At 36.9% G+C, this 22,123-nt stretch overlaps 1 protein-coding gene across 1 annotated transcript in view; it reads right to left on the bottom strand.

Annotated features, from left to right (window-relative positions):
- The window catches only part of LOC102822908 (gamma-aminobutyric acid receptor subunit alpha-2-like), a 286,045-nt gene extending 264,406 nt beyond the window's left edge, over positions 1-21,639 (bottom strand). The window contains exons 1-2 of the mRNA XM_006872692.1: positions 21,581-21,639; positions 19,029-19,144 (exon numbers count right to left, since the gene is read on the bottom strand). Of these exons, the coding sequence (XP_006872754.1) occupies positions 19,029-19,144; positions 21,581-21,639 (175 nt within the window). The remainder of the gene's footprint in view (positions 1-19,028; positions 19,145-21,580) is intronic.
- Between the last annotated feature and the right edge of the window lie 484 nt (positions 21,640-22,123).

The following is a 22,123-nucleotide window of genomic DNA, read 5'->3' as shown; positions in this document are numbered from 1 at the left end:
AATGCCACTGTTGGTTATTATGCTATGCCTCAGGATTTAATTTAATTTTCAGCCTGTTTTTTTCTAAACTCTTTCCCTCTCCACTCCCCCTGCTCTGGCCTTTTCACTATTAAAAAAAAAAAAAAAAAAACAGTTCAGGGCCCACTCTTGGACTGAAAGTATCTGTGTGCAGCGTGGCACAAGGACCTATCAGTGGTGGGGGTGGGAGGTGTCCACTTGCTTAAGTACCCCCTCTAGTCACCAGAATGGAGGTACACAAACAGTGGGTGGGCAATGAACAGATACCTAAAAAAAGAAAATCAGAACAAAGTATAACTGACAAAGTGTATTGTCCACCTTTGCTCTGAGGTTTCCATGCTGCTATTCCTTGGTGGGTCTGTTCCCTGCTTGGTCTTGTCGTTTGGTCACGCCCAAGTTGTTGGCTCTGGGGCCAATGAGCCTGACAGATTCAAAAGTACATGATTCCTTACTTCCGCTACAAGTTCCACTAGCTATAAGCCTTCAAACTTTTTAAATATTCCTACCTATGTGGTTCAGAGTTTTGGAGTGCTGCCTTGAGCCCGCTTTGCCTGGTATTCTGTGTAAATACCCAATTTTTTGTTGTTGTTGCTGTTAAATGCCATTGAGTTGATTCCGACCCATAGTGACCCTGTATAGGGGTTTCTAAGGAGCAGCTGGTGAGCTTGAACCACCGACCTTGTAGTTCGAAGGACTTTGCAGTCTGACATATTAGCACACAGTGCCATACTCCTTTTTTTCTAATAAATCCCCAGTTTCATTTCAGGCAAAAACATGCACAATCTCAACGATGGAATACATTTTCACAGATGCCTTGCTAGCTAGAAAGCACCATGAGATAAAGGAAGAAATCAGCCTTAAGTGCTAGGAATTTTTTTGATTTTTTCCCTTTACTCTGATACAAGGAAGACATGGTGCCATCTCCTCCTTTTATTTTGGCCTTAACCATGGATATGACAGTAGGGACTGTAGCAGCCATCTGGAGATCATGAGGTAACAAACTTAAGGAAGATGTCAACAATAAAGAAGAAAGGAAAAAAACAAAAGAAGTCTGGGCTCTTGATGGCATCACCTACCTCCAGATTTCTTGTTGTAAGAAAATTCATTCTCCATTGAAATCACTGTAGATGTATTTTTCTGTTACTTACAGGCAAGTATCTCCTGAATGGCTGAAAGGCTACCATACTATTATTTTCTCACCCATATTGATTTATTCCATGTGAGATAGAAAGATCTTTGCTTCAATTGTCATTAAATTTGCAGTAACTAAGTCACTTGTGTTCAGAATATCCTCTTCTAATGTCTTTGCTGTTGTTGTTGTTAAGTGCCATGGAATCTTTTCCGACTTACACCAGTACAGCAACCTTGTACTGGATTTCTGAGGAGCAACTGGTGGGTTTAAATCACCAACTTTGCAGTTAAAAATCCAGTGATTATCCTACAGTATAACACCAGGATCCATTGTCTTCTTTAGACAGACACACCACCCTCTCTGAGCACTTAGGGGAAATGACAGAAATGACAGGACATCCCTTAAGGGAAGGGATATGATGTAGAGACATCTGCTTCCCACCTCGCTAGCTTTCACACCAACTCACTTAAACATGTACTTGCCCACTTTCCTCATCTGCCAGTTGTTTCAGGCAGTAGCATTAGCAGTAGAAACTGCAACTGACCCCTGCAACTGGTGGTAGTCAGAAGTCTGAGAGCAAGAATGTCTGTATTAGAAGCTGTCACCAAAATGACAAAGACCGCACTGGGTCAGGTAGTAACTAAAGATGAACAACACAGTTAGGCAACACTGGTGGAACAGACAGACCTGCATTGAAATGTAAATGTCTCCACCCTGAGTCAGCAACTGGGTCTCATGGGACTTTTCACTACCCCTGTATTTTACAGACAATAAAATAAAACTTAAATGACCCTCCCTGCTAAACCTATGAGTCATCTATCAGTTTGGTGCCAGCCAAAAATACCTCCAAGGGCTCTTCAGATTCTTTGGGAAGCTTGAAATAAAAGTTGAAAGATCTGCTACTGCAATCTTCTCCCAACTACTTCATCTGCCTGGTCCTCTGGTTCAAGAATTCTAAGACTTACTCTACTTTTATGCTTTAAGAGCCAAATGTTTATATTTAATCTATCTGAAATAATGCCATAATTTAACATTAACATTACTGATAATAATGTTCTTTAGATGGTTTTCTTGTTAGTTATCTTTGATCCCATAACTCTGAAAAGATTACTATGCTAAAAGATATTCAAAGTGATAAAAATAATTCCCACCTATTTAGCAAGGGAAGGCACTTTGGTAGTCTAGTAGTTACGAGTCAGGCTGCTAATCTCACAGTCAGCAGTTCAAAATTTCTAGCCATTCTACAGGAGAAAGATGAGGCTTTCTGCTCTTGTAAAGATTTACAGCCTTAGACACTTTATGTAGGGTAGCTTTGAGTCAGAACCTACTCCACCGCACACCTCCACCAATAGAACAGTAAGGTCCATTGGTAAGTGGTGGTAGTGGTTACGTACTGTGGAGTCAGTTCTGACTCATAGTGACCCTGGATAGAGTTTCCAAGGCTATAAATCTTTGTGGGAGCAGAAAGTCTCATCCTTCTCCAGTGGAACCACTGGTGGTTTAGATCTTGAGGTTAGCAGCCTGACTTGTAACCACTAGGGTATCATTGCACCTTTTGCTGTTCTATTAGTAATCCTCTAATAGACCAGAGCCTTTATAAGATGCTCAACACACAAGGTCACTCTTTAGATTCTCAAGTTTCTTTACCCTAAAATCTGCTGTAAGATTTGTTTCCTATTTTAACAAGCACAAGCATCAGTCTCACTTTTTTTTTTTTGCTTCGATGATTATCCTCTTACATGCCCTAGATAACTAATTAAATCTATCCTCCCATATTCCCCTCTACCCGATCTAAACACCAGTCTTGCAATTCCATTTTCTTTTAATTAAGACTTCTCTCTTGGTATCCAAATTTTAATCTTCCTTGTAAACCTGGCTGGAATTTTATCCCACTATTTCCTTTCCTGAGAAACTGATGAGTTTTCATATATAATCACAGTAACAAAATGAATTTTGTTCAATTTAACCTTAATTCTCTAACTATGGCTAACTTTATTCATCCTATTGTAAGAGCTTCTAAAAATTCATATAATTAGACTATCCAACCCAAAGATTTGGGTAATAACCCAAATGAGTTCCAGAATACTCAGCTTTTGCTATAAACTCTAAAACCTTACGAGTAATTAGTAATAACACAACATTACTCATCTCTTTCTAAAAGTCTCTCATGACAATTACCTTCCTACCTAAACCATTCCTCTAATTGAAGTCTGGAGTTCTGCTCTGTCCCAGAGAGGTTTTAATGCACACTATTCTAAAAGCACCTGACTCTTTTGGTCTCTTTGTTGCTGTTGTTAGGTGCCATCAAATCATTTCTGACCCTTAGTGACCTTATGTCCAATAAAACAAAATGCTGCCCAGTCCTACGCCATTCTCATAATTGCTACTATGCTTGAGTCCATTGCTGTTGCCACTGTACCATTCCAGCTCATTGGGGGGTCCCTCTCTCTCTCTCTTTCTCTTCTTTTTTTTTTTTTTTTTGCTCAGCACACAGACTAAATAAGTATGATGAAAGAGCACAACACATGGTGCACACTTTTCCCAATTTTAAACTATTCAGTGTCCCCTTGTTCTATTTGAATGATTGTCTCTTCATCTATGTACAGGTTCCTCATGAATACTAAATTATTCTGTTCCAGAACACTCATCCTCTGCAATGCTGTCCATAGCTTGTCATGATATATACAATCAAAAACCTTGCCTAGTCATTAAAGCACAGGAAAACACCTTTTTGGCATTTTCTGTTTTCAGTCAACAACCATCTGATGTCAACAGTGATAATCCTAGTTTCACATCCTCCTCTGAATCCCTCTTGAACCTCCAGCAGTTTCCTGTCAATGCACTCTTGCAGCCATTTTAAATTATCTTTAGCAAAATTTTACTTGCATGTGATACTAATGATATTGTCTGATGACTTTGACATTTCATTTGGTCAACTCTCTTTGGAATTGGCACAAATATGGATCTCTTCTAATTAGCTTTCCAGGTAGCTGTCTTTCAATTTTCATGGCATAGATGAGTGAATGCTTCGAGGGCTATATCAGTTTGTTGAGAGATTTCAATTTGTATCCCACTAATTCGCTGAGGCTTGTTCTTTGCCAATGCCTTCAGTGCACTTTGGACTTCTGTGACTCTGTATACTCTTTCCATCTCCTTTTAATGCTTTTTGCATCACTTAATATTATGCCTAAAGACACCTTCAGTATTTTAAGTCAAGGTTTAAATTTTTCCCTCACTTTCTTCAGTCTGAGAAATGCTGAGTGTCTTCTTCCTTTATGGATTTCAAACTCCAGATCTTTGTACAATTCATTATAATATTTGTCTTTGTTTTCTGGAGTTGCCCTTTGAAATTTTCTGTTCAGCTCTTTTACCTCCTCAATTCTTCCATTTGCTTTAGCATCTTTATGCTGGAGAGCAAGTTTCAGGGTCTCATCTGATATCCATTTGGGCCTTTTCTTTCTTCCTTGTCTTATTAATGCTATTATCTTTTTAATAGAATTCAAATGTCAAGTCAATAACCACTAAAATACTAGTGGTGCAACTACAAAACCAAATCTAAATAAGGAATTTTGGAAGGCTATTAGGAGACATTTATAACTTTCAGTCTTGCTCAAATCTTCTTTAACTTTATGGCACAACTTTTAGTACTCCAATTTTAGTACCTATTATAACTAATTCTAGATATATTTACAAAAATGGATTTAACTATACTAACTACTCCCGTAAAGATTTACACCCTCGGAAACCCTGTACAGGGTCGCTATGGGTCGGAACTGACTCGACGGCACTTAACAACAACAACAACAACCATCTCACAAAATTACTGAAAATATCATTATCTTATCTTTTTTACATTTATTTCTATGTGTACTATATCAGAAAAAAAGTATTATTACTATTAAATGATATACCTCTATAGAGGAAGAATGGCAAAACACAGATTTCTAGAACAATCATCATTTTCATCCTTTATCCTAAAAAGGAGCTGACATTATGAATTATAATAAAGATATTTATAAAAGAATGCCCTTAGAATAGAGTATTACTTTTTCTAATAATATATAAAACCATGTTCTCTATTATAGCATGTTTTAAGTGTTGAAATAAATAAGGATTATCATAAAGAAAGTAGAATTAAAATTGACATCATGTAACTCATATATCAAATTAAGACTGCCATGTGGAGATGCAAGTTCTATATATCAGTGGTTTTAATTTTCTAAAACATACATAGTGAAGCATACAAAGCTATCAAATAAAGTATACTGAAACATACAAAGACACCAAAAGTCAAATAAGTAAAACTTACTTAAAATGGAAATTTTGAAATAAATATCAGTATTCCTGATTTGGAAAGCATCTTTATGGAATCTACCTAGATTTAAACATGTACTTTATTCTTATCATACCTTACTCCTGAATATGATCTATTACATCAAGCGAGGAGGGCATTTTAAATTAAAAACTGGTTTCCAGAATTCTGTGTTGTGTCAAGAACAAGAAAAATTCAAAAGACTAACCTCATAAATTAATCTTAAAAATGAACTTAATACTCTAATTACATTATACACTATCTCAGTCATTATTTATTCCACAATGCATGTCTAGTTATTCTTGATTTACCTTTAGCTTGAGCAAAGTTAAGATTAAGATCCCAAAAAGTTTTTCTTGAAGTTCTACTAGCACACCAATGTTACTCAACTCCTCTGCTACAGATCTCGAGAGAAGGCTCCCTGAGGTGTTGCACTCTCCTAATGATATGATTCTCAGCCTGATTGTAAATAAACCAGAAAACACTTACTTTTCTTAAAAGAAGGTTTATAGTTCAATAAAGGAAACATGGGGTGATTGTACAGTGTTGTCCTGTTAAGAGCCATCCAGTATGTTCTGGTTTATAGCAACTCTATAGAGTTTCTGAGGATTGGCTGGTGGGTTTGAACTGCCGACCTTGCAGCTCAAATTGACCTTGCTGTCCAGCTTATTATCCTGCACAGCCACACCAGGACTCCTGTACAGTTGATGGTGATGGTTATGTGCCGTGGAGTCAGTTCCAACTCATAGCGACCCTGTACAGGGTTTCCGAGGCTGTAAATCCTTACAGGAGCAGAAAGCCTCATCTTTCTCCCATGGAACAGCTGGTAGTTTTGAACTGCTGACCTTGCGATTTGCAGCCCGATCCATAACCACTACACTACCAGAGCTCCTTACAGTACTATTAATTAATGTCAAGAATCCCCAAAAGGCAGAAAGCCATAATATGGTGGGTGAGAAAAAAATTTATCAAAAGACTGTATCTTGTTCATCATAGTTTTCCCCCATTTAGAATACTAACCAGAAACTCCTCATTTTCAGTAAGAAATTATTGAATATAGACGAATGAATACAGCCAAAGAATGTGGGTAACAACTGTTCCATGGTACAACTAAAGTAATGTCTCGCTTCTGTAATCTTCAATAGATGTTCTTACAATGGAACATGTGTTGAACTGTTTGGTGCTATTTTGAGAATGATAGTGTGTGATCTGTCCCTCATCCCTCCTACTCTCACTCAATACCCTGGATGACCAATAAAGTACTTTATAATATATATCTTTATATCTCATAGAGTGATTTCTGGCACTTAATAAAACTTCAATACACAGGTATTATAGACTGGACTAATAGAATGATTTCATTTGACTCTTTCCATGTTAACACAATGAAAGTAATGAATTGCTGGCTGGCCAAGGTGTTATTTTGGGCTATTTCTACCTTCAGTATAAATTTGAACAATTTGATTGAGCTGTAGCAATCAAAAACTGACACTAAAACAAATGGATCAGTCATGCCTGTGGTCCGATTTATCCACCCTATATTAAGAAGAGAAAAAAAAAAAAAAAACCCAAAAAAAAAAAAAAAAAACCCTTTGACTGCACCCGAGCTTAAGGGCTGGAGGGGAAAACACAGTGAGTAAGGTATGCTAGTACCTGACCATGCAAAACCAAAGAAAAATAATGTTCCCTTAAATTGTGAGTGAGAACTCTTTTCAAATAGCAACGGTTTATAGAAACTGCTGCTATCTAAAATGTCATTAAGGTGAAACCAAAACCCTAGTGTAAATTCATTAAAATAGAGCTGATATCCTCTGGGGCCATGAACTTCAATAATATCACCTTAAATCTTGCAAAAGGGATGCCATTTAGGGAGAAAGCACCATCACCAATGTAATGCATACCCGTGTTACCTTGTACCTAGACTACCTTTTTTTTGAAAAAAATAATCACAAGCCATGTATCTAGCCCAAAGAACTGAGAAAAGCTTTGCAAAAGTAACTTACTGTAACCGATGCCTAAAGGAGTCTGTCTTACTACAATTCTTAGACATAAAGTGAGAAAGAAAGACACACACCATTAGGGAAGCTGGGCTGAAATGCTAAGAGGATGTTTCTCATCTTGCCTTGGAATATTAAAGAGAATCCAAAAGTCTACACAAAGCATAGTCTGGTTTCTAGTCTAACCTCACATGTACTGTGATGAAGCCCATCAGTACACTATTTCTGTGCCAAAGGGAGAGAAGCAGTGCAGGCCACATGCACAACTGAAGAATTTACTTTGAAAGTTGTGTCCTGGGTTCCCAGTCTCCCCAGTGGTATCTTACTTCAGGAAGTCAGTACCATTACGAATTCTATGTTTTATAGCTTCCAGAAAACCATGTCAAGTAAGTAGGAAATGACAAGTAACTTGATATTAATCATTTACACTGTTACTATAAGTCATCTACACAACACCTTTGTGAACTGGCCTGGATTTTCTTCCCATTTTCTCACTCAGGAGGATAAATGCAGTGCTCTCTGTGACCGCTAGGCAGCCTCAAGTGGGTGTAGTTGATTTGATGGGACAAGAGTCCAAAAGGCCCTCAAATCTCATCTTAATGCTTATTGTGACAATTGTTCTACTCTAGGCACTTTAGGTGACCCAAGAGAGCTGAGTTAGAAGAACAGGGAGAAGAGATCCTCAGCTGCCTCTGGTCTCTGGGGAGCATCAGCCCCATCTGCAGCTGCTGAATGAGGAGGCGGATGCCAAAATTCACAGCTTTTCTAACAGGCAGAGGCCCCAGACATGGAGTTTACCCTGATTCTGTCTGAGATTAGAACTACTTAACAGCTCAGGCCCCTCTGTTCTTTCAAAACACCCTTTCTATATCTCCCCTCCTGAATTCTATAAGGGGAAATAGAAAATTTTGTTGAAAAAATTCCGTTTTATTTCAATTTTTCCACAAACTTTTTGAAGTCCCTCTTCTATACTGAGATTTTGAACCATTCTCATTGTAATTGAAGCTTCTCTACTGAAGCTTCCACCATTCCTTGTCTTAAAGATAATGGTGATGCTACCTACCATCAAATGAGCCTGGTGGCACAAGGGATTTGGAATCAATCTGCTAACTTAAAGGTTAGTGGTTCAAATCCACCCATTAATGAAAAGCTAGAAAACAACTTCTATATAGATTATTGCCAAGAAAATGCTATGAAGCAGCTCTGCTCTATAACACATGAGGTTGCCATGAGTTAGGGGATGATGTGGCAACAGCTACCAACACCAACCAATTACCAGGCATACTCAAGACCCAAGGTTTGGCTGTTCTAATAGCTAAAGCACCCTAAGTTAGGTGAGTGGTTATACTTTTGGTTTATGTTCTATAATCATCATCCATCTCACATAGAGAACTTTTATTCTGTAAATAGAACTTCATATTATAGGGGAAGTCATTATCATGCTGCCGAAATGCTAAATATCATGATAATAACTATGGATGGCAATAGATGTCAGCATTTTCTGAGATTGGTTTTATTTTCAGTAATTCAACATATACAAATCTATGCCAAAAAATGAACCAGACTCTGTAAGATACACACAAATATCTATGGTCTTTAACTGGATTATTGGGCTGAAAATTTATCGCTCTTTAGCAGTTCCAGCTTTATAAATTAAATGAAACTTTGAATGATGGCTTTTATTACATTCACAGTCCTGGCGTGGTGCCATTGGATAAGCACTGGACATCAAGGTCGGTTTGAACTGCAAGGTCAGTGGTTCAAACTCACCATCCGTTCCTCAGAAACCCTATAAAGGATGTTGCGATGAGTTAGAACAGACTCAAAGGCACATAACAGAAACAACAACAAAGTAGAATTAGTACTAGGCATAAAAATACCAGCAACATAATATTATCTATATATATTGGGTTCCTAAGTTGTTTATCAGACACTATCCAAATGATTTAAATAGAAACAAAACTAAACAAAAACCATCTAAAGAGAGCAGTAAGTCATATTCGTTCATGATCATTTTCCAGCTGAAGGCACTAAGCAACGTGAGGTAAGTAACATGATAAAAGTGATGAAATTAATAAATGTCTGCGTTACTTTATAAAGTAACACAATACTATTTTACGAGTTGAATCCTGGTGTGATGCTGTAGTATAAGCACTGGACTACTAGCCACAAGGCTGGCAATTCAAGTCCACCATCCTCTGCTCAGAAACCCTCTACAGGATCCTTGAGTCGAAAGTGACTCAGTGGCACTTAACAACAGTAACATTTTGAGGTTAGATTTCCTAACTTAGGTTCTGAGAGAAACCAGATTTTCTGCACACCTAATAGTCTATAATTTGTTCCCATAATTTTGGAGTAATAAAATTCATGGAACCATGCATCACACACCTATCTATAGACTAAGGATAAAATCCAAGAATGAAGTTGGAAATTGTCTCTCAGACCCTAAATCTATGCTCAGACCTCCCAATTTTCATGGCTTTAGAAATATAACTTCATCTGAGATCAGAGCAGAAAACAGTAACATTGTCAAAAAAGAAAACAAGGACAATCTATTGAGACAGCCTCCTCACAATTGCGTCTTGAAATGCAGTAAAGCACGGTGCTCAATCTAGATTTTCCAGACTGAATCTATAATTTAGATACCAAGCCTTGTCATTTCTAATAGTTATCACTGCTGAGCATTGTGAATGTTAACTGTCACAAAAATATGAGGTCTGTCTACACACTCATTGTTTTCAGTGACCCTATAAAATGGGTCCAAAAAAAACAGATGTTGCTCAATTTATTCAGTTAACAATTTGAAAGTCTCTTATGAAATGCAAAAATCCACAGATACTCCAAGTTGTTAACTCCAATGACTAAAATAAAGACAGAAGGAAAAACGGATTCAGCTATTAGTTCTAGATAACATGGATGCATATGCTTGATAGATAAGAAGTCAAGGTAAATCCATCTCAGGTTCCCAGACTCACAAGGAAGTCGGCACAACACTCACCAACATTTTCTTGACTTTTTAAAAAGAGCAGTACCTTCGAAGATGATGCATTTAAAAACTTACCTCTAGTGTTTCTAATAATAATACCCATTGCAATCAATTTAACTTATAGAGACTCTATAGGGCAGAGAGCTACCCAATAATGTTTCCAAGGATAAAATTTTTAGGGAAAAAGACTGCCACAATTTTCTCCCTTGGAGCAGCTGGGTACGTTTGAACTGATAACCTTTCAGTGAGCATCAGAACACTTAACCATTGTGCCGTCAGGGCTCCTTCTAACAATACCTACCAATTGTATGAAACATTATGCTGTCTTAAGAACTTTAATTTCTCAGACCACACAATATCCTTGTGAGCATAAATGGGAAAAAATAGAACTCCTCCTTCCATTTCACAGATGAGTAAATTAAGTTACAGATGGAGTAAATAATTCACCCAATAACACACATCTATTTCATGACAGAATTACAGTTAACTTAAGTGAGGTGTTTGAATAATTGTTATAATAATTGTTCCAATACACCAAAAAGTCAGCATAAGCATGTCAATGAAAATAGTGAAAGACCCTGATGATAATTAAATGCTAATTATTCCAATGATTTTTTTCTTAAGCATATGAGAAGTTACATAATTCTTTTTATGTTTTGGTGCATTGTTGTTGTTGTGTGCCACTGAGTTGGTTCCAACTCATAGGGACCCTATGTAGGGTTTTCAAGAGCAGCTGCTAGGCTTGAACTGCCAACATTAAGGTTAGCAGGCTAGTGCTTATCCTATAGCACACCACCAGGACTCCTTTTTAAAAAGTGGTCACATACTAAAAAGAAAAATGAAAACAATTGAAATTCAGTTAAGAAGTATTTAAGACAGTGTTATGTGCCAGGTTCTCTTCATGAAGCATGGGATAATACATTATTGAATTAAGCAACAAAAGAGGCAAAAATCCATGACACCACGGAACCTACATCCTAGCAAATGAGACAGAAAGTGAGCAATTAATACTCTTGTATTTTTAAAAACAATAAATGCTTGACTACTACTATAAACTGCGTTTAAAATCTAGACACAAAGATAAATCAGCAATACAATAAGATAGTACAGATCATAATTCCCTCAAAATGATCCATGTAAAGAGAACAAGCTATAGTACACATTCTTTTTATAGTTTAATTTATAACCATTTAGAAACAGCATAACTGTTATAACAGTAATAAACTAAAAAAAAAAAAATGTCAAAGCATGGAATATTTTCAAAACAAGATTAACAAAAAGTTTAGCTTTCTGTATCATGCATTATCATCTCATTGTTTAATTTCACTAATTTATAAATAACATGTGGCCATATATAGAATAGCATCATAAATTAAGTAGAATTTTAAATCAAATTGAAGCATGCATATATTGTCCTGAGTATTAGTTCTCTCAAAATATTCTAAATTTTAATGCAAAAAACCCCACAATAAGTGCCAAAGAATTAGAAGGAAAAGTAAAGTTAGGTAAACCAGATCATCCCTCAAGGGTAGATAAAGTGTAGTATTTATTATGTTGGTCTGAGTAGGCCTCATTGAGAATAAAGTCAGAATTGTGGATATCTGGGGAAAGAGAGAAAAGTCAAGTAAAAGATTCCTAAGGAATATGCTGGTTATCTTGGTGTGTTCAAGGAATAACAAGAAAGCCAGTGTGATTGAAGCAATGTTACTAAGAGAGATGTGGGAGGTAAGGTCCAAGAAGGAATGTGGAGACAGATTGTGCAGGGCCTTGGATAAATCTAGCTTTTATTCTCAATGAAATTAAGTGCTATTGCTCAAATAGGGTTTTGATAAGTAGAGCAACAGGATCCCACTTAAATTTGAAAGAGGGTGTATTATTACTAATATTAATTATTAAGTACTTTAACAGTAAGCCACTCAATGTACGGTGTATTCTTAGTCATATATACGAATCTCACTTTACCTTCCAACAAAACAAAACCAAAGCCACTGCCATCTAATCATGTGATATACAGGAGTTGTTAAGAACCATCAAGACAGTTTCGATACATAGTGACCCTGTATAGGGTTTCTAAGGACCAACTGGTGGGTTTGAACTGATGATTGTGTGGTTTGCCATCCAGGGCTTATCATACAGCACCACACAAGGATTCTCTGCTATAAAGTAGAATTGTTCAATAGTGTCCTTATTGCTGTCATCTTTCAGGAAGCAGATTGCCAGGCCTTTCTTCTGCAGTGCCACTGAGAGGATCTGAATTGCCAAATTTTAACTTAGTATTGTTGTTGTTGTTAAGTGCTGTAGAGTTGGTTCCGACTCACAGCAACCCTGTATAGGGTTTCCAAGGAACAGCTGATGGGTTTGAACTGCTGACCTTGTGGTTCACAGTCCAGTGCTGATCCTACAGTGCCAAACCAGGAGTCAAAAGTAAACAGTTTGCATTGCTCAGTCACCTATCCAACCCACCCAGTAAAATATTCTGCTTTCCATTTCCACAAAGAAAATATCAAGGCTCAGACTCTCTAACGTGCCTTAGATAAAATATAAACAAAACCAATTGGCAGCAAGTTCACTTCAACTCAAGGCAACTCCATGATGTCAGAGTAGAACTGTGCTCCATAGAGTTTTTTTTGTTTGTTTGTTTTTTAATGTTTTGTTGTGAATGTGATAGTTTTTACATGGGAGAACATTAGTTTTACATTCATCCTATCCTATATCCTTTCATTGCCATGCTTACAGTCCCCTCCATGCCTCATCAACCTACCAAAGGGTATACCTGCAAGCCTGCCCCCAGGTCATCAACACACAGCCCCTCTCCCTCTCCGGGTCTAAAGTGCCCAGCTGCTCCATGTCATCGTCTCTGCCTCCATCTCTGCAGTCATTGCTTCTCTGGGTAGGGTCCTGCTCTCCACTCTTCTCCCTTAATGGTCTCAGAGACCTCTGCTCCTAGACTGCAAAGTCAATCATTCCCATCCTTTTGCTACTAAATGTCTACCTTTACATTTCCAACCCTCACAATCAGTCCTGATAACAATTATTCACTATTGTATCACAAGAGACCTATCTGCATTTCCTTTCATCAGCCCCACCCAGACAGATTGACTACTACTCAATGGAGATTCTACCTTCCTCCACACTCTCTGGATCTAGGCTCCCTCTTGAAAGCTTGTATGCCAGTCACTTCTTGCCTTTGTAGCCCCCTTCATTTTGGGTAGCCAATGTCCAAGTTGCCCATCCCCGTCTACTCTGTGTATGGAGTGGGTGGGAATGATCCTTGCTGTAAAGATTTGTTCCCTCTTTTGAGCTACTGCATCCATAGGTGTAGGTCTCCATAGAGTTTTTTATCTGATTTATCAGAAATAGATGACCATGTCTTTCTTCCCAGGTACCTCTGAGTGAATTGTAACTTCCAATCTTTTGGTTAGCAGTCAAGCACATTACTCATTTGCATCATTCAGGGACAGGGTAAGATGTTGTTGTTGTTGTTATGTGCTGTGGAGTCGGTTCTGACTGACTCATAGTGACTCTACAGATTTTCTGAAGTTGCAAATCTTTACAGGAGCAGAAAGCCTCATCTTTCTCCCATGGAACAGCTGGTAGTTTCGAACTGCTGACCCTGAGGTTCGCAGCCTGATTCGTAACCACTGCATAAGTGGTAAACTCAGGCCAAATGATTTTTTTTTTTACTCCTAATCAATAACTGTCTCTTCTTTCCTAAATTCTTATTTATATTAAAATTATAAAGTAAACTAGTTGTAGTGTTGTGGGTTAAACACTGGGCTTCTAATTGCAAGGTCAGCAGTTCGAATTTATCAGCCGCTCCTTGGGAGAACGATGAGGTCTTCTGCTGCTGTAAAGATTTGTACACTCAGAACCCTATACAGGGTTTTTACAATTTGGAGCCACCACAAAGGATGAAACACAATCACAGGACCACCACCACCATTCAATGAGATCGTTGTTGTTAAGTCCCATCCAGTTGGTTCCAACCCATAGCCACCCTGCATAGATAGGGTTTCCAAGGAGAAACTGGTGAGCTTGAACTGTCGACCTTGCAGTTCAAACCGAATGTGCAGTCTAGAGCATTAACCCACAGTGCCACAGATGAGTTATCTTGATAATTCAATCAACAGAGCTTCAAAGTTTGATACATTTCAATTCATTCAAACCCATTTTCCTCTTATTAATAATTTCTTCAACGTTCTGGATCAAGTACGTTTCCTCAATTTACTAACTAAAGTGACATATGTAAATTCAAGATAATAATTTTGTATGTAGAAGTAAGCATAATATTTTAAATTTGTAACAATACATTTGGTAGTTTTTCTAAGTCTTTTAGTAATTGATGCTTTTTAACCATCTACTAAATGCCAGTCATTATGCTAAAATGTTTGCACATATCACCACACTTAATTGCTGTTGTTGTTAAGAGTTGTCAGTTGGTCATGACCCTACAGAGATAGGGTTTCTGAAGAGTTTGAACTGCCGACCTTGTGGTCAGAAGTCCAGTGCTTGTCCTACAGCAGCACACCAGGACTCTATATCACACTTAACAGGTATTAGTAATTAAACTGCATAAATAAATGTGGACCCAGAGATGCTAAATATTGAAAGGTCACAATATTGCTAAGTGGCAGCAAACAAATTTTACCTAAGTCTCTACAGTCTAAAACTAAGTTGTCATCTCTAAGCCACACCGCCTTGCTGAAGCAGGATGTCCAGCATGTCATTCCAACATTCCTAACTAAAAGGTCAGATAAATTTGAATGGCCCCATTTTACAGATGATTAACTTGTCATAGAAAAGGAATCAAGCAATCAGCATTTATTTTATGGCCACAATATGCAAATCAATATTTAGTTACAAAGAGAGCACAGAGGATTTATGATGCAATATGTAGCCTCAAACAGCTTACAATCTTGTTAAGGTAACAAGAGACTCATAAAACTGGTAATAAATACTATAAGATAGCACATAATAAGTGCCAAATGAGACTTTGAGCCAATAGATGCTAAAGAAATTCAGCAGGGAGGTAAATAAACCTGAAGTGCTTCAGTTCCATTAGGAAATATCTTTGCTAAAAGAGGACTGGTGTTGAATCGATCTTTATAGGAAAGACAGATGAGGAGAAATCATTTCAGAGGTGAATGAATTCTCAAGGAAAAATAAATAGATGAGTTAGAAGAGGAAAAGTGATAACAGGCCAAGTGACAAATGAAACCAGAGGCACCAACTGCAGAAAAGTGTTGATTATTAAATTGTTGTTGTTGTTGTTAGGTGCCATTTACTTGGTACCAACTCACAGTGACCTTATGCACAGCAGAATGAAACACTGCCCGATCCTGGGCCAACCTCACTACTGTTGCCACGCTTGAGTCCATTGATGCAGCCACTTGGCCAATCCATCTTATTGGGGGTCTTCCTCTTTTTCTCTGACCCTCCACCTTACCAAACATGATATCCTTCTCCAGCAACTGGTCCCTCCTGACAATATGTCCTAAGTATGAGAGATGAAGTTTGGCCATCTTGGCCTCCAAGCAGCATAATTATTAAATTAGGAATCAAGAAATGCTAAGCATATGACACCTGCTAACAGCACACACTTATTGTTTATTTAATCTGATCAACAGCCCTGTAAATTATTAAATTAGAGGTAGCACGACCATTTTAAAGCAAAAAGAAACACATACAACACAGGCTTGTATGTGTGAATGAAGCAGAAGAACCAATTTAGATGTATCTGCTTTTAAGTTCCTTCTACTACTCCTTCAGCACCAAAAGCAATGGGGAGTCAATAAAGGTATTTGGTCAAGGCAAGAGAGTGTCATGAAAAACAGTGGGAGACTAAAGGAAGGCTAATTTGACAGTGAGATTGTTTTTGTTGTTAAGTGCCATCCAGTCACTTCTGACCCATTGCAAACCTGTATAGGGTTTCCAAGGAGCAGCTGGTGAGCTTGAACCACTAACCCTGCAGTTCAAATGACTTTGCAGTCTGATGCATTAGCCCATAGTGCCACACCAGGACTCCAACTGTGAGATATCAGATCCTAATATGTGGCGCCGCTGTAGGGATCAGCACTGGACTTTGAACCATGAAGTAGGCATTGTAAAACAGCCAGCTGCTCTCAGAAACCCTATACAGGGTCGCTAGGGACTTCTGGTGTGGCCCTGTAGAATCAGCACTGGACTTCAAACCACAAGGTCTGCAGTTTCAACCAATCAGCTGTTCCTCAGAAACCCCCCATAGAGTCTATATGAATCGGAACCCACTCAAAGGGACGTAACAACAACAATGTGAGTCGAAATCAACTTGACGGTACTAAACAACAACATACCAAACAATTAAAGGATTGCAGAAGGAAGACATTAAAGTACAAGAGTTCACTGGAAGGCATTAACCCAAATAACAAGCTAATGAGGACCTTATCTGAATGCTGACAATTGAAAATAAAAGGATATTAACATTATTACAAAAGAAGTATGAGATTAATGAGAATACCCAGGTTCTCATTATGACAACCATTTGACTAGAGTGTAAATATCCAACCTAAAAATTCAAAAAGACAAAGTCCAAGTTCAAATATTTTTTAAAGATTTTCAGACTTTACATGATTTACCTAAAAAGAATAGAATCTATGGATTAGGTAAAGATCTTCATCAGTGCAACCTACCTCTTAAGACACCATTATGAATTATGGTAGACTTATGTTTGACATGCTTATGAGTTTGGCTTTGGCTTGTTGCCACATATAACTAACACAGATGATATTTATATCCATGCCCATTAAGCATAGTGGCTACTAAGGAGATATTCTTTTCAATTTTGTTTTTCTTTTATAAAAATACATGTTGAGATGTAATGTGTCATATTTGTGAGCGTTATTCTTCTGTGGGGCTTTTCACTTAAAATGCAAAGTACCAATTTGCCACCCAGGGATTCAAATATAAAAACTAATAGTCATTAAATGGTATGTTATTAAACAACAATTTGGATTTCTTCTGCATGGTTTTGACCTCTGGATAATGTGACTCATACAATGCTTAAGAAAAATATAGAATTAAAAAGCCACCTATATTCTTCAAGGAGTTACAGTGTGACACTGTGGGGTAATGCACTGGAAATGCAAGGTCAGTTTGAGCCACATGGCCAGCACTCAATCTTACCAGCCACTCCTTGGAAATCCTAACAGGGTTGCTATGAGTCAGAAGCTACTCCATGGTACTTAACAATAACAACATATTCTTCAAAGAAAATATTTACATAAACTTCCAAGCATTTAGTCAATCCAAATCTTTTCAAACAACTGAATACTGCAATGTTGTCAATCTGGTACTAGCAGGCTAGCAATCAATATAAATAAATGTTTGACCAACAGTAGGTGCGCAAGTAATTTGCTTTAATGTTTAACCATTACACTGTACACCCTAATAAATATGATGCAGGCATGTCATATGTGTTTGAATGTGTACCTTAATATGTCTCTTATTGAAATTGATTAGTAATATTTATAATATAAAATTTTGACTCAGAATCCTTTTAGGAATTTCATATTTACACATTCTATCATCTGATCTTCTTAGTACCCCCTAACTATTATAAAGGATAATCAAAATTTAACGTATTTCCCATGACTAAATGGTGCTGTGGGGTAATGCACTGGAATGCAAAGTCAGTTTGAACTACAAGGTCAGCGGTTCAAGCTCCTCAGAAGCTCTACTCAGGGTTGCTATGGGTTGGAATTGACTCGATGGTACTTAACAGCAACATTTCCCCTTATCTAATCCTGCTGTGGCACTGTAGAATGAGTACTAGACTGCTAAACTTGAGGTCAGTAGTTGAAACCCACCGGCCACTCCTCAGAAACTTTATACAGGGTCACTACGAGTTGGAACCAACTTGCAGGCATTTAACAGCAATATAAATATAGTTTTTTGTCGTTGTTGAAAATGAAATTTTTTAAATGAAATGAAATTGTGTTAAAGTCCAATACAATTAAGCCTACATGTTTTTGAAAGTTAAAAGAATGTCAAATCTGTCTGTATTTAGAAACATTACATGTGTGCAAAGAAGTATCACTTTAGAATCCTAACATTTGTATTTGTCAAAATGCAGTACACATTCTCTTTGAAAACCTTAGACATGGTTGTTGTTAAATGCCTTCGAGTCGGTTCCAACTCAAATTGATCCTGTCTAGGGTTTCTGAGGAGTAGCTGGTAAATTTGAATCGCCAACCTTGCGGTTCAAATCAACATTGCTGTCCAGCGCACTATCCCACAGCGCCACACCAGGATTCCTCTAACTTTGAAAAACTTAGACATTAGAAATAATTCATTTCAAAATTCTTAAGGCAGCAAGTCTGGCCCATATGACTTTAGGCATTTTATAAAAGATATGTTAAACACATTATGTGTATAAAAATAGAATCACAGATGATATTTTTTTTCATATCCTTACTAGTTTCTGTAGTTTTAAAAATATATATAATGATGCAGTCACATATATACTATATTAAAATATGAGTAGTATCCTTCAATTTTATAGACATTATATTCGGAGAATTTTTAAAAAGTCAAAACTCTGTTTACCTCCCAGTCCTGGTCTAAGCCGATTATCATAGCCATCCAGAAGTCTGTCTAAAATTCTCGTAAAGATGGTAATGTTATTTTTAGCCTCATCTTCTTGGCCGTCAGCCAGCACCAACCTAAACAGATAATTTTACAAGCTTATATACATACATAAGCGTGTTTTGCAAGTGCCAACAAGCTCTTCTTCCTGGAATTTCATTTTAAGGTTCTCTAAGCTCTCCATGGCTCATCACATCAACAACAACAAGCTCTTAGTGTCTGTCCCCCATTATCCTTTTTTTTTTTCACTTCTACAAACATCATTGTATATGCTGGGAAGGTAAACATGCTGTTGAAAAGGGATCCTAGATATTAGATGGCCAGGGAGTTTGATCTCAACATTATTTCAAATTTCTACCACTTATACATTTCTTTCTATAATTCATTCCCCAGAATAGAGTATAATTGTAGACTTCCTCTATACTTGTAGATACAATTAGTAACGTTACTCTGCAGTTAGAAAGGAACACTAATCTAAGGGACTCACGAAAGAGTTCTTTAATTATTTGAATATTAATTGGAAAATAAATTGCCTCCATAGAGTTATAAAATTTCTCTGTGTCCCTCATAATTGTCTTTCCTTTTCTCTTTAAACCAAGATTATGTTCTTACTTTGGATATACCTCCACCCAATGGCCAAGTGCAATATAGACATCAGGGAAACTCCACTGGCCTTGCTCCAAGCTCCACTGGTGCCAGGGAGTTGGAGGTGGGCTCTGAATGGATTAGCAACACAACACGCACGCAGCTGCAGCTAGCCTTGGAGGGGCCTTTACTACTGACTGATCTTCAAGAAAAGAGAGAAGGGGCTACATTAAAACAAAAAAGGAAATGCTCATCCATGTTTTTGTGACTATGTGATAAATTTGAAGGAAGAACAAATGGTCTTAAAATATCCTAAAAAATAGTTAGAACTAGTGATTTTCCCCCATGATTTCTCATCATCAAGCTAGAGACTTGTCTGCTGTTGTGACAGTCAGCAATCTGATACAGGAGGAGTTGGATGTGTAAATCAGAATGTCCTTTTTCACTGACATTTTTTCCTATAATGATTCAGAGATTTTAATGAATCCCCCCAAAGAATCAATTATATAATATAATTGACTTCAGCATTACTGGGCAAATATAGAACAAAAAACTAATGGAGAGAAATATGGGCAAGCAGTGAGGCCTGTCACTGATTATTAATTTATCATGGCTGTTCACTTCTTTCACATTCAAAGACTATGTGTGATTACACTCTGATCAAGATGTATTGTATAAAATATTGACAGAGTCCATTTGAATTTAAATGATTGCAGAAAAGCTAAAAATGCTCCTAATGAATTATAATACTGGCAGACAACTTCAAACAAACACTGCTCCTTCAGCAGAGAAAACATTGAAATAAGGATAGCATTTTTTAATCTTGCAAGTAAATTAATTCATACCTTCTAGCCTTAAAAGTTTCTATACTGCCTACTTAAGCTAATTTGAAAGATAATCACTAAGGTTTTCACAAAGTTCCATGTAGTGATTTTCACTTAATTGTTTTTAAACCGCATGTCATGTTCATTTTTTTTTTAAGTCTACTTTCAAGAGTTAAAGAGATCAAAATTAAAAAAAAATTTTTTTTTCTAAGATTATAAAGATTTATTTTCAGTTCTAGAAAATAGTGTTTGCATCTTTTGTCAAATACTTGGGCAGGGAAAAGGAAAAAAAGTAAAAGGGAATAAAGGTATTGGTTAAAAATGGTGATGAAACTTGTATTTTACATTATCTATTACTTAGAAAATCATATTAGAAAGGCATTAAACAAAAAGTGTCCATTTAAAGTATCAAGATAAAAATAAAAATAGACAAATACGGAGTTACTGAAAGCAGTATTAATTAATTGCATATTTGTAGAGCATAGGGACAGAAAAACTGGTTACATATTTGAAATAGGTACTTTTTGTAATTGTAATTGTTTTAGGAATAAAATTTATCTAAATAAATAATATCAAAATGACTGATAAATCAAGCATTTATTTTAATGTTTGTGATTGTGAAGTTGTATACTACCTCCACCTAGAGGTTTAGGACTCACACATCATTTGTGGTTTTTCTATATTGACTAAAAGAACCAAAACCATAAAAAAAATAAGAAAAATATTTAATTAACACCAAAGTATTTTTAGCTTTAAGGAAAACTATTGGCTTTCATACTAAATTTTGTTGTGATTATGGAACCATTTAACTAAAATACTTCAATTCCATGTAAGAATTTTACCACTCAAAGGGGATTCTTTATTTCAGAGGTATTTTTCTGTTTAAATAATATTTCCTTTCACTTCTGGATTGTATTATTAAAAACAATTAGCAATGAACTTTTTAAAGGCTCTGACACTTTGTACATCAGTCTTCTGGTGCAACCTTTAATTTAGAAATAATTATTCAAAATAACCCAGATTCTCAAAAACTACCACTATGTTCACAGTATTCAAGAAACGTACATTTACCCAGAATTAAAATGAACAACTACAATGTCTCACCTGGCTGGGTTCCAAAATAAGAAAACCAGAAACAGCAAAATGTTCCATTTTGTCTTCATTCCTGTTTTTTGTAAAGCCTTGAAAGAAAAAGAAAATAAACTTAAAATTACATTCAATTCTCACCATCCAAGTAAACCAAAAATTATCATTTCAAAGGAGAACTAGAGTTAAAACTATGGAGATTACTCAAGTGGAGGGAGTAGAGGGCTTGAAAACTGGGGGAGGGGTCAGAGGGTTTTTTGTTTATCTCTTTTTGACAGTAAGATGACCAAATATTCAGACTTTGTTCTGCCAGAAACTTCCCTTGGCCCCATAGTCTGCAAACAATGTTTTGTGCATGCATGTAATGTTAATAACATCAGGGACCCTAAGCGGGTATATACATGACATGGACAGGAGAAGGAAATAGGGTGGAGGGAAAAGTGGAAAGGGGGAGGAGAGATGGGTAGTTCATGCCACAGCCCTCTCAACAAAACCCACCCCCGCAATCTCAGCAAAATAAAATTGAGGGGAATCCAGCCCACTTTTTAAATTATTCTTCTT

The sequence above is a fragment of the Chrysochloris asiatica genome, unplaced genomic scaffold, assembly GCF_000296735.1.
Source record: "Chrysochloris asiatica unplaced genomic scaffold, ChrAsi1.0 scaffold00209, whole genome shotgun sequence".
In the NCBI taxonomy this organism is placed as follows: Eukaryota; Metazoa; Chordata; class Mammalia; order Afrosoricida; family Chrysochloridae; genus Chrysochloris; species Chrysochloris asiatica.
This window is presented reverse-complemented; position numbering and strand designations above follow the sequence as displayed.